General features: G+C 39.5%; 1 protein-coding gene across 3 annotated transcripts in view; it reads right to left on the bottom strand.

Annotated features, from left to right (window-relative positions):
• Positions 1–3,473, bottom strand: part of LOC129776937 (uncharacterized) — a 48,193-nt gene extending 44,720 nt beyond the window's left edge. For 2 of the 3 annotated variants that reach the window (XM_055782892.1, XM_055782890.1), the window contains exons 1-2: positions 3,305–3,473; positions 2,402–2,567 (exon numbers count right to left, since the gene is read on the bottom strand). In XM_055782892.1, the coding sequence (XP_055638867.1) occupies positions 2,402–2,480 (79 nt within the window). In that variant the 5' untranslated portion in view covers positions 2,481–2,567; positions 3,305–3,473. The remainder of the gene's footprint in view (positions 1–2,401; positions 2,568–3,304) is intronic. The other variant, XM_055782891.1, reaches the window with a different exon arrangement.
• Positions 3,474–13,547: the final 10,074 nt, after the last annotated feature.

Below are 13,547 nucleotides of genomic sequence, written 5' to 3' on the forward strand. Positions count from 1 at the left end.
CTGTTGCGTACACTCTGCTGTCTTTAATCGAACTAGTGTGCTGTCCAATCCGTTGGCGGAGCATGTTCGATTCTTTTTGCAGGAGAGCTGAGGATTGCACTTTAGGATCTGACGTCGAGGGATTGCATCGCATGCATCTGTTCTCTCTTCAGTGCGCTTGCGACTGTACATTTTTGAAAGAGATACATCGTTACATTTCAACCGGAAAAGAAACCTCGAAGCGCAGATTGCTTTACCGTTATATTCATAACCAGTACTAGCGGATCATAATTACGCGGATTTCATTCAGCCAGCTTCACTAGCAAAACTGTTTTCACCGACGTTAGAAAAAATAGTCCTCAAAACATTTCACTTTTGCTGTGTATGTACGTATCAAAATTCGCCAATGTCGAATTTCGCTCCCACGTTAAAATCTCGGAGTGAACTAAGCGTTATTCGTAGTTTGTTGATGATCGGTCAGGTTCTGATACCTTGCAATATGAGATTCTCTTTCAGAGATGCAATGGCCAATTAAACAATTGACGGAAAAATGAAGTTCGTTCATTTTATAAGTTTAATTATTTTTGCCTTTGATAACAATACCTTTTTTTATAGTGTTGATTATCATAAGAAAAATAACATTCCTAATCGTTGGATCTCTTTTGACATTTCAATTGGATCTTTTTTGACAGCCGTTTTGATTCAGTCCGCACTACCTAGGTTTTGCCCATCTCTAGACTCAACGGTACAAAAAAACAAAGTTTATTAGTAAGAAGGTAGACAGAGAAAATGAACTGTAACTAATTCATCAATTAAATTTGAATATGAAAAAATGTCTTTAAATTATGTATCTTTGCAGAAAATCTACAACTCTGTATATACAGATTCTGTATCTGAAATATGACGAAAAATCTGTAAAATATAGAATATTCTATATATGTAGCAACCCTGAGAATGACTAATATCTTAATAGAAAATATCATTGCAGTACATTTTAAAAACTCAACAGGACGATGAGTAGATGAAAATTAAAAAATGAAAAAGTACAAGATGAAAAATTCGGCAAGTAAAAAAACGTGAACATATTCGTGCAAGACAGTACGCAAGTACACGCAGCAAGTACGAGTCCTTCAGGTATGTTCAACGTTTCTCTGTATTCTAAACATATAGGGGAAATGAGGTTAAAATGAACAGGGTTGGTAAAATGATACAGTGCTCAAACTTCGATAATTAAGCTATAAATAAATTGATTCTTCTTCATTATCCTACTCTTAGAACATTTGAAGCTGTTTAAGACACCCTGTTATGCATGAAACTGTCAAATGTAAAAAATAATAAATAAAACAAAAATTTCTCTCACGGTAGCCATTTTGATGTAATTTTGTGCGCATCGTATTTAAGGAATTTCCCGTGAAATTTAAATTATTCGTCCTGATATCTTCGACAAATCATCAGTTTGGACAACTATTCACATATTCAATGAGAGGTGAACAGATATTTTGTTTGGTTTCAGTGATTAATTCGCATTCGGAATTAATTTGTTGTTTGGGGCTTGTTTTCCAAAGCTGTTCTACCTCATCAAATGTTGCTTTTCAAGGGATTCTTTTTGTGGCTCTGACCCTGAATATGACCCTCCGCACCCCCCAGTCGACACCACTGATCTCGCATCATCTCGGTCAAAAGTTGAGAAGCCTCCTCATCGTAGACGTACCTCCATAATCCATTAGGATCGGAATAAGTCTCGGTATAAGAAATAAGGATAACCATCCTTGATTTTTGATAACCACACTATGTGCCAATAAATGGACAGTTGTGAACTGTTTCCGTGAATGCAGTATCCATCCGTTCAATCGAACGGAGTTACTGAAACAAATATTCAACCGCTCTACAGGCCTGTCAGAGACGCATCGGTAACATCGTAGAGTATATAGTATGAATACTATGTCAAGACTAGTTGAATGCTATATTCAATGTGCTGTAACCAAGCTTCCATAGAACCATTTTTGGATACAATGAACCACTGTCAAGTTCTATTCGTGCGTTTTCGGATGTCGAAGAGTTTTTTGATTTTAATGAACCAACTAGACACTTTTTTTTAGTAGAATTAGACATGTTTTGAATTAACTGTTACTTAACAAATTTTATTCATCAAGACTAGTGTCAAATGAATTACCACAAATAAATAAATGAAAGAAAATGCTATGGTAAGACTAGTAGCAAAAATATAGGTCGAGAACCATCATAATATGGTCGAAGCACAAAGATGTAACTTTCATCCATCGTAGAAAAGATAATTCACAATTTAACACACTTCAGATTTACTGTCTTCTATTTAAAATGTTGTCGCAATTCATTACAAACGAAATAATGACATTTGATAAGGTAGTAAAATGTATGTCATAATCACAATTCAAATACTAACTTCTTTTCTCTGCATGTGTCCTGCTGCAGCAATATAACACCAACGCTAGAACCAATAATAAACGAGTCCACTTTTCCATTTTACATCCGGCGATCTTCGTTCTTTCGTTATCGCAGCTGATGAGTAATGCAACTGATCTTCTCGCTCATTTCAACTTTCAAAGATTCTGTGGAAGAAACACATTGCGCTGTTAGTGATTAAATACTCGAGCCTCCAGCGGCACACATTATGAACTATAATTCGAAAACAAATTCACTTCAAAACATATTCTTTAAAATGCTGATTGCCGTACTATACTTTCACTTATCAGTGTGGCAAAGTTCCTGATAGACACAATACGTTCATCTCTTCGACGTTAATCAATGAACAATTCCGAGCACTATATAAATAAGCATCCTGTACAAAGGTTCACGTTCCGTTGGAAGTATTCCGTTTGCGTCACATGCGACGTACTTGTTCACTTATCACCGTTTATAAACTTGAACTTTACATCCTTAGGAATTGCTCACAATTCGAATCCAGCGTGGATCGAAGTCAAAGACCACACGAAGGAAAATTTTACGATGTATTTAAAATAAAATTGGAAAATAGCACTTAAATTGAAATTGAACATAACATGATGCCTTTGACCAAATATGTTTTTTTCCAATTTTCTCGATTGGAAAATTCATTTCATGTCACTGTTTTCTACTTTTCGATATATGCACTGAACTTTACGACAATCGGCCGTTTTCAAAACCTCAGATATATGTAGATTTCACTGTTTTTTGAATTATAATACGGGTATAGAAGCGGAGTAGATTCACTACGTGTTATGTAATCACGTATTCCAAGTGCCACGTTGTGGTTTCTGCGTTGGTGAATTACAACGGCTTTTGGGGACCACTCTACGTAATCCTATACCTTTGGTAGCGTACCACGGCAACGGACAACAGGCTGCTTAGTACGATATCCGATATTCTCAATGGGAAAAAATGGTAATTGAGTGGCACTAAATTCACTTGAGTGAAGTGAATACTTAGAGACCGACGAGCGCACGACTAATCCGAACCGACCGATAGAACAAACTGGCGAAATTGTGAGGTCTTTCACTGCATCCAGCCGATAATGATGAGCTCGTTATCAGCGAACCAGTGTCAAAGGTCTTGCGTATACAGGTCACACACTACAGCATTGTCCACAGGAAAGCAAACGAAAGGATAGGCAAGATCAGGATGAGCCGAGCGAATAATTTGTTTGTGAACGGCGATCGCTCGAACCGCATGGCTTTGTGATTGATAATTTCTCTTTATTTAGAAAGCAGATGATTGGATTACTGGGAATTTCTTTTTGGAATCAATGGAGATACGCACGTTATATATTCATTTGCACAGTATTTCCGTTTCTTTTTTCTGGCCCTAGAATGAGTGCAAACTCATGGAGTGATCATTGGAATTTAGGTACAAAAACTGTGTGGCGCCTAAAATTCTCACGTTTGTACGACAAAAAGTTCGCAAGTATATCAATTACAGTGTCCAATTGTTAGATCATCCGCTTATTCACCGGATCGTACGATTTGTTTATACTATCAGTACTATGCTAGGTTGAATTCTACATAAAAAGAAGCATGTTTTGAGTCTGCTGAAGCAGTGAATAAGTAATTGACACGCGTTTTGAAGTTGTTGACAGTAGTAGACTTACAGCATTGATTTCAACAATAGAAGATTCGTGTGGAGCATCGCATGAATACAGCAGCCTCTTTGGAGAGGCTCTCAAGAGGCATACAACTTCTTAACATTCATAACCAAGAGATTTCAAATATAAAAAGCTTTACAGTGATGTACATTTCAACCCCAGATGATCATTTGACACGAATTCTTTGCAAAAATCATTAAAAAATCCCGATGCTGCACTTTTTTCCTTTCTCTTTGTCGCTGGTAGATTCTTGATCCTTCTTCGCTTCCAATGAATGTCTCAATTTTAGTGTTCATCTGACGTGAATTAACTAAAGAAGCTCAAAAAGATTGAAATCTAATGCTTCCTACACGCAAAAAATCCGAAGATACTAGGTGCATTCGAAAACATAGGCGCCGCATAGTTACTAATGGCTGCCTAAATTAGATAGGTTTATCTCTCGAAGATGCTCTGCCAAACTTCAAGAAAGACAGATGATTGAATGTTAAGATATGTTGGAGATCTCGCGTTAGAACATAAGAAAAAATAAGAACCATATTCGAATTTTCCTAATCAGAATCCCACTACATATTGTGAACTAAAGTTTATAGCTAGCTTGAAATTAATACGCTAATGCAAATCAATCGCCTTCCCGTTTTCTATCTTTCTCCCACCCGATCATTGCGCGACAAACCGACGGCGATCGAGGTCGAACTGCGTTAAGATAGTTATAGTCGGTCATCGTTTAGTTCTGATCGAAAAATAAATAAAAATAAATAAGATATTTTTTTGACAAGTGAGGTTTTAAAAAACTCCCTGTAATGTTGAATATCACTCAGATAGTAACAGGCACCATAAGAACCACAACCACAATAGAGCCCGTTGACCTATACACATGGGAGCATATGAATTTCCTCTCCATTGAGTCCTCAAAACTAGGATTAGGCCATCTTGGATCGATATTTAGATGATCGATTTTTTCAATTCCGATCTTTTTTCAAAGATCGCTCAATCCTACTCACAACAGCTACGTACCACTTAATGACCACTTTGTCAACCGATTTTGTATTGAACAAAAAACAACAACAACGCAGTGTACTACCCATGCCATATGTTTATTTATTACAATAATCAACAGGCAGAATCTATGCCCTAATGATATTTAAGTTGGTTAATATTCTCTTAAAGTTACGTTTAATAGCTACTCTACATAAATAGAAATCAAAGCCCTCTGTAACTCTGTTGAACATTCTGAGCAGACCGGATATACTACCGTAGGTCGCGTAATTTGTTCGCCGGACCGGTATACGCAGCAAATTTTGGTTCCGCAGACTTCTTGGAGGCACCTGTAGTTGGAATGAACGGAGCAACGCCGGACACTCTGGTTTCGACGTCAGGACATCGGACACTAGCATAGCACGGGCGACATTGCGGCGAACAGCTAATTGATTAGAAGGCATCTACTATCATAGCTGGGTAGCCGAAAAGGATCCCTCCACGGCAAGCGTCGAAGAGAAAAGCGCACAAACCTGCGCTGTACAGCTTCAATTCTGTCGACACCATTTTGGTAGTAAGGACTCCAAACTTGACAGCCGTACTCAAGAGTCGAACGTACCAGCGAGCAGTACAAAGACTTCAAGCAATATATGTCATTGAAATCTTTACCGATTCGAAACAAAAAGCCCAGACTTCTGGAAGCTTTGCCAACAATATATGAAATGTGCTGCTGGAACGATAGTTTGCTTTCTAGAAGTACCCCTAGATCTTTGATACAGTTGGTTCTCTCGATGGAAGTATCCAAGAGTTTATAATCGAACAAGATCGGTTCCTTTTTTCTTGAACAGGTGATAATAGCACATTTAATTGGGTTCACCTTCATGCAATTAGCAATACACCATTCGGCAAAACTATCCAGCTGTTGCTGAAGTAGGCAGGCATCGGCAGTCGAGTTGATTATAAAATAAATTTTCACATCGTCGGCGAATGACAAGCGCGGAAGGTTCAGCTTAAAATACCCATGCCATATGAAGATAGAAGACAGTTCATGTTCTAAAGGGATGAACGCTAAAACAAAAATCCTCAAAGATCATGAAGACCTCCAATCAGGAACCCCCTTTAGGCAGAATACTTAGGTTCTCGCCGAATTATGTCTATTCAGAACAACTAAAGATCATTTTAGTGATGACCCACAGCATCATCCTGGATCACCAGCTGTTCATTCTTTGAAGAGAACGTAATTGCATCGCAAGATCCACTCCTTCTCGATTTTTTTTGATTCTTTTATCAGCCTTAGTTGTCCCACTGCGAAGAAGAGTTAGAATAAGATTTCCAGATTATTCTTGCTGCGCTTTTCATTCAGTCCACATCAAACGTTTTTGCACAATATCAGTGTCGGTTCCCATTCCCAAAGATATTTATTGAGCTTGACCTTGGATAGACTGTATATTTCGTAGTTGTTCTCCATGATTGACCTGAACCACAAAACATTGCACAAATAACACACTGAATGACGTTTGGGAGTAACCAATCATTCTCATTGTGCAAGTTTCGGTGATTCGAGCTTTAAATAGCCACGTCCTGTCAGTTACCAGAGGACGGGAAGGAACGTTAGTGTGATATTCGCAGGCAGAAGTATCGCCCCTATAGCGTGGTTCCCTTGCGATTATCATGGAAGGAAAAATTGGGTAGGAAGTATAATGGGTAGGAAGAATCGGGATTCACTGTGGGAGTGACATGATTCTGAAAACGCGAACCGAGATTTCGAGAATAATGTTCATACATTTCGTATTTCATTGTGCATACTTCGTAGGTATTTTTCTTGATCTGAGAAGGCCACTGAGAAAACTCCTTCAAAAACTCTAGAACTAAATATGTTAATCCGTCACATGTATTGCATTTCAAAATTTATTTAATCGTTGCCACCAAGATTATTACAGCAAGGCCTACCAGCAGCGCGTTGGCGTAAGCATATTGGTATTTGTCTTTGCTTTCTGCATCGTTCTGATTGGCTATTGATTGTTCCAGGTTTCTCCCACCATGCGCAATTAGCTAGCGCAGTACTAGATTTAAGAACTAACGTGTAAACTAAGTAAGAATGAATAAACGAGTCTTGTTCATACTACGATCGTGTGCACATGTACATAATCCGAAATTCCGCGACAAATAGCCCAAACATGTTTACTTTGTCGCCTTCTGGAATTACCACTGGGTTTCTTTTTTGCTATCGGAAGCCACCAATCCAAACACCATAACATTAGCAGGATGCATGATCATATACTCGTTTTATGCTCGTCGGCCACTTAAAGGAACACGAAATTATTGCGACACCGAAAATGTCATGCCAATTTTCTTATAATGTTTAAAATCAAGCCAAAATTTTAGGGTAATTTTATACATATATTGACGTAGGACTACGTCTAACCGGAAGATATAGGGGGTGAAATGGAAATCTAGGCACTGAACAAGTAGGAAAAAATGCAAGATTTGGAACGCTTATAACTCGAGCATTTCTCAATAGATCGCAAAGGTTTTTGCATCAATTGATAGGAAATATATCTACGCATCTATCATAACGAATAACATTTCATTTTTCTTGAGATAAATAATTGAATAATTGTGAAATATCAAGCGTTGTCAAAATGCACTATGTGCCCATTTTTGATTGGTCCATTTTGTGCTCCTCAAATCGTACCGACCAAAACGGGCAACCAGCGGCAGCAGCGAAATAGAATGAAGCACGCTTGGAAAGGAAAAAGAAAAAAATGAACCATACATTGGTCGCAGTCTCACACATGCGTAATTCTCGAGCCAGCCAGTCAGCTTAAAAATCCCCGCTCCGCTGCCGTAACGATCATTCTTTGTGTGGACACCGACTGGACAACATCGTTGCTGGACGAGCTGGACGGCGAGGGATCGAGTGCCTTTCTCAAGGCAAGAGGGCGGAGGTGGTAGCGCTGGAGTAGAGTAATAGAGTAGAGTAGGGTTTTCAAAGGGCCTTTCTCAAGGCTAGAGACGAATGAACTGCAAAAGTTTAAAGTCTCTATAATACAAGACCTTCCTTCCTTCCGTAACGATCATTCTCATTCAAACCGTACACCACATCGGTTCGCATCACAACACATCAAGAAACCAACCCAAGCAGCCATGTCTGGACATGGTAAAGGAGGAAAAATGAAGGGAAAGGCAAAATCCCGCTCGAACCGTGTTTAGTTTCGGCCGCCGAAGTGATCGAGTTAGCTGACAAAGCTGCTCGCGACGATAAGAAAACCCGCATTCGGAACAGAACATATTTGGTTCGGTGGACATCAAGACAACAGGCAGTTGCAGCGAGTGGCGAGTGGCAAACGCAATCGCAAAACGGCATCAGGTACCAGAAGAAAAAAGTTTGTTCTTTATACAAACTGCGTTGGTGGCAAATCCAGAACAAGGCGGCATCGAGGGCATTCGAAATGGTTTTTTTTCAAAACCACGAGTACTAAGTTGTCTAAATTGGAACCATTCCATAAAACAAGGTGCTTTTCAGGGCCATTAAACCTTCCAAAAAAGAGTTTAGGAAATACAGTTCAATGCTTTCTAAAACATTATCCAAAATAATAATAAAACACAAATTGATTTTTTCATAATTTGTTTGCCAGGATCTGATGAGTATGTGAATTTGGCAGTTGTTCTGAGCTTATTGATAGTTGGGGATTTTCCTGATTATTCAATTTTCACCAATTCTTAAATTGTTTCCAGATTGAAAGTACAGCAATTTACAATTAGTTCGACAGTTAGCTAATTGGACGGACATGTAATGCGACTTATTTAGTTGGACATTTTTGTAAACATAGAGATCCAAATTATGACCCCACATTGAAAGTCGACACTGTACCACTGTCATATCGCAAATGTTCAATTACTGGTTAAAATCGCCTCCAATGCGACACTGAGTGGCGCTTCGGCACGTCGCATTGAATGTAATTTACTGTACAACATGTCACAAAGCTGGATGGGAAGAAATTTTCCAACTGTGAAAGCTGTGGCGAGTGGCAACAAATCGCTAAACAGGAAGGTTTAGCCGAACAAGATGGGGATATCGAGTGATAACAAAACAATAAACTCTTTAGATTGAAGATAATTTTGTGATCCTGAAAAGGACCCTTTTTAGCCTGCATGTGAATCCAACGAGCGAACAAATCGTAATGAATGTATTTTTTTCTCTTTTTCTATTGTTCGTCTCGTTGGACTCGCCCCTCTGGCTGAGTCTGCCGATTTGTCTCTATTCTGTGAGTGTGTACCGCTAGAGTATAAAACACGCGGACCCCAAAAAAATATCTTATTTTCTTTCAAACCGTAAACCCGTGTGGTTGTACGGCATCGGCATCGTGGACGTAACAAAGGAGGACAAGTTAAGGGAAAGGCAAAGTCTCACTCGAACCGTGCAGGTCTCCAGTTCCCTGTTGGTCGCATTCACTGATTGCTCCGCAAGGGTAACTAGGCCGAACGGATTGGTGCCGGAGCACCAATATTCCTAGCAGCGATTATAGAGTTTCGGCCGTCGGAGTGCTCGAGTTGGCTTGCAAAGCTGCTCACGACAATCAGAAAACCCGCATCAAGAACAGAGCAGCTTCGGTTCGGCGCTCATCAAGGCAACAATTAGTTTCAGTGAGTGGCAAAGTGTTTCTCCGGCACGTCGCATTAAATGTAATTTACTGAACAACATGTACAAGCTGGATAGGAAGAAATTTTCCAACTGTGAAAGCTGTGACGAGTGGCAAACGCAATAGCTAAACAGGAAGGTTTAACCGAACAAGATGGGAATATCGAGTGATAACAAAAACACAACACCAAAGGTTCTTTTCAGAACCATCAACATGTCATAAAGAGTAAACAGTAAACTAATCCATTTTTCAGGTAGATAGGTAGGTATTCACGTAGGAGAAGAAAATAAAACAATATATTTAAAATATATATTTAACAAAAGCTGTTCCGTTTGTATAGTCCTACGTCACTCCGGTTATGTCCCCGACATTACCCACCCGTCTTTTTTTACTTCAAAAATCAAAAGAAAAGTTAGTCAATGGAGCCTTGAGTGTAAAATTGAACGCTTGATGCCCTCCATCAAAGTCTTTACAGTGTCATCCGGTACCAGTTTCTCAGTTTTTTTTCCATTTTCTTAACATGTCCTCCTCGTCTTTGACTGTCTTCTTGCTCTTCCAAAGTTCCCGCTTCATTATTGCCCAGTACTGCTCCACCGGGCGCAGCTCCGGACAGTTTGGCGGGTTCATGTCCTTTAGAACAAAATGGACAGAATTGGCCTCATACCACTTCAGGACACTTTTAGAATAGTGGCATGATGCCAAATCTGGCCAAAAAAGCGGAGCTTCGTCGTGCTGCTGCAAGAACGGCAAAAGGCGCTTCTCGAGGCACTCAGATTTGTAGATCTCGCCATTTACTGTGCCCTTTGTCACGAAAGGCTCACTCCTCAGTCCGCAAGAGCAGATGGCCTGCCAAACGAGATATTTGGAGGCGAACTTCGACATTTTCTTCTTCTTAAATTCGTCGTCCACATCGAACTTGCTCTTGCCGGTGAAAAACTCCAACCCCGGAATTTGCTTAAAATCGGCTTTTATATACGTTTCGTCGTCCATCACACAGCAGCCATATTTTGTCAGCATCTTCTCGTAGAGCTTCCGTGCCCGAGTTTTAGCCGTCGATTGTTGCCGCTCATCGCGGTTTGGGAAGTTCTGTACCTTGTATGTATGTAGTCCAGCTCTCTTCTTTGCATTCTGGACGTAGCTCTGCGACATGCCGATCTTTTTAGCCAAATCACGGCTTGAGACGTTGGAATTTGCTTTACTCATCCGCTTCACCTTTCCCTCCGCCTTTTTGTTCTCCGGTCCCGGTTTTCTTCCAGCTCCTTTGCCGTGGTCCAACGTCAACCGCTCCTGGAACCGCTCCAACACTCTGGAGACGGTTGAATGGTGCAAGTTCAACATTTTTCCCAACTGTCGGTGCGACAGGTCAAGAAATTCCAGGTGTTTGGAAAGAATTTGTTCTCTCGACTCGCGTTGGTTCACCTCCATTTTCGTTGAATCGAAAAACACGACTTCGAGTTTGACAGAATGTATACAATACACATCAATGAAAAAGTGTGCAAAATTTGGTTGATTTTTACCCAATGGTAAAAAAGTTATGCCCTGTTAAATGTGTCGCAATAATTTCGTGTTCGCCCTTTAGTTTACCAACTCCGCCTGTGAATGACGGATCTCTATAGAAGAATGTCCGAAAAAGAACCTAAAACTATTGAGAACCAGAGCAAAGGGTTTGAACCATAAGCCCCTAAGGAGAATGGTTGTAGTGGCTGTTATCCATGGTTATTATGGAAAGAAAGAAATAGATAAACTCCCAATCACATCACTCACCATAGTGAATCCTGGTTCTTACCTCCCCCCACTAACAACTATGCCTTCCTTGATAAACGCTAGAGAACCACGCTATAGAGGCGAGCCATCTGGAATTCGGGCGGCGAATAGCATACTAACATTCCTTCCCTTCCCATGGTGACTGTAAGGACGTGGCCGGCGTCGTTATTGACTATTTAAAGTTCGAATCACCGAAACTCGTACAATGAGAATGGTCTGCTGCACCCACGCGTCATTCGGTGTGTTCGTTGTGCAATTTCGCTGGTTTAGGTAAGGTCAATCACGGAGAGCAATTACGAAGTGTACAGTCTATCTAAGCCAAAGCTCAAGCTGTATCCAAGTCTTGCTTTTAATGGCAGCGATAACCCTCGGAATCCGAGCTGACCTCGAACGACTTGTGAGCACCTTCGCGGATATGATTGAAATGTTCTTTGCGACATTTGCACGTGGGAAAAATCACGGATACGCTGCCACTTCGCCATGGTGCAACTGTCAAACTAGGGAAATCGCCTTCATTTACTAGCAGGCTATAATGATATGAACTATAGGTTTCCGCAATAAAACGCTGCAGAAAACGACTGCAACAGAAACGACCACTCACAAAAAGTGAAGTAGGCTAGAAATATTGTGGCGCGGTATTGTATTTCCAAACAAAAATTAACCGGGCAAACGAATCGCGATCAGGCCCATTATCGCGCATACGGTAGCCGATATGCCATGGAGTGGGAAGCGGTTTTCTCTCGCGCATCGATGGTTGAAATTGCTTGTCACGACATTCGTGATTAGAAAAAGTTGGTTTACAGTAGATTTATGAAATTCTAACGTGTTGTCATCTTTTCCGATGATCATCAAGTTCCGGTAAACACAATTTTCCTTTTCTTATGTGGATGTAACTGAGTTACGTAGAGAATTCAACATTTTCAATGGTAGAAGAATGCTACCTAGCATTTCTCACCGATGTGAAGGTGTCTTCTACGCAGCGTTTCCAATGCTCCAGTTTAAACTGGATTCTTTTTTGTCTCGATCCAGTTTTATTCAGTTTATTTATATTTTCTTAAGTTTCGCCCATTTTATGGAAAATAAATTCACATTGTATAAATATTATTCCTCCCAGGGATACCACAACGAAATATGTGTTTTTGATCTAAACAAATCTTTTCATCTAGGCTTTTTTTCTCTGGAAATCTGTATTGATATATGTTTCAAAAATTATAAAAACAATGTTGAAAAATAATCATAGCTTCAGTATCACTTACCTTCAGTATATATCATAGCATATGATCATATGCTTAGGTTACGGACAGGTTTTAACAGAATTTCATCATTCTAAAAAAAAAATAATTGGGTATGTTTTTATTTAAATTTACATGATTTATTCGAGCTTTTGTCGTTCAAACATTTGACGATTCCGCAATCAGTCCAAAAGGTTATTTTTCTTCTCTCGCACAGTTCAGTAGCTTCTGTTTCTACAACTTCAACATTCATGTATTTGGCTTCTTTAGATGATGTTCAAAATTTCCCTAGTTCAATTCTGCTTCCTTAGATTTGTGCATTATTTGAACATATATAGCTCGAGAGAGAAAAAATATGCTGGTTTATGAATTAATCTGCGTGAATTTGAATGTTTCAGTTTTTTTTGTTCAACTTACTAATCAATATTAAAAAATAGGCGAGTCGTTCAAATGATTCAAAATTAATTTCACTATTTGGTTTCGGTCGTTGTTGAACATCTCCAGGTTATGTCTAACGACGGATCCATCTTGTTGCAGACGAATTCAATATTTTTCAATGGCTTGAGCTTCAACATTTCATGAATGGAGTTAATATCATTCAATATCAGTGAATTCACTCCGGACTGTGCGAAAAATAACTATAAATGTGCAGACCGCAATACGTTTTCCTAACGCGGACTAGACCTAACCCTGTTTTGCCCGTGTTAGGGGATCAACATAAATACATCGTGAATTCAAAAAGTTTCGGGACTACTTTTTTAAAACAAAGAAAAAACGAGATACTCAAAAGATTAGATATTAGTTTTCTACGTATAGGCCTTCTCTTTCCACACAAATTTCTGAACGTTTGTTGAGGTG

The sequence above is a fragment of the Toxorhynchites rutilus genome, chromosome 3, assembly GCF_029784135.1.
Source record: "Toxorhynchites rutilus septentrionalis strain SRP chromosome 3, ASM2978413v1, whole genome shotgun sequence".
NCBI lineage: Eukaryota > Metazoa > Arthropoda > Insecta > Diptera > Culicidae > Toxorhynchites > Toxorhynchites rutilus.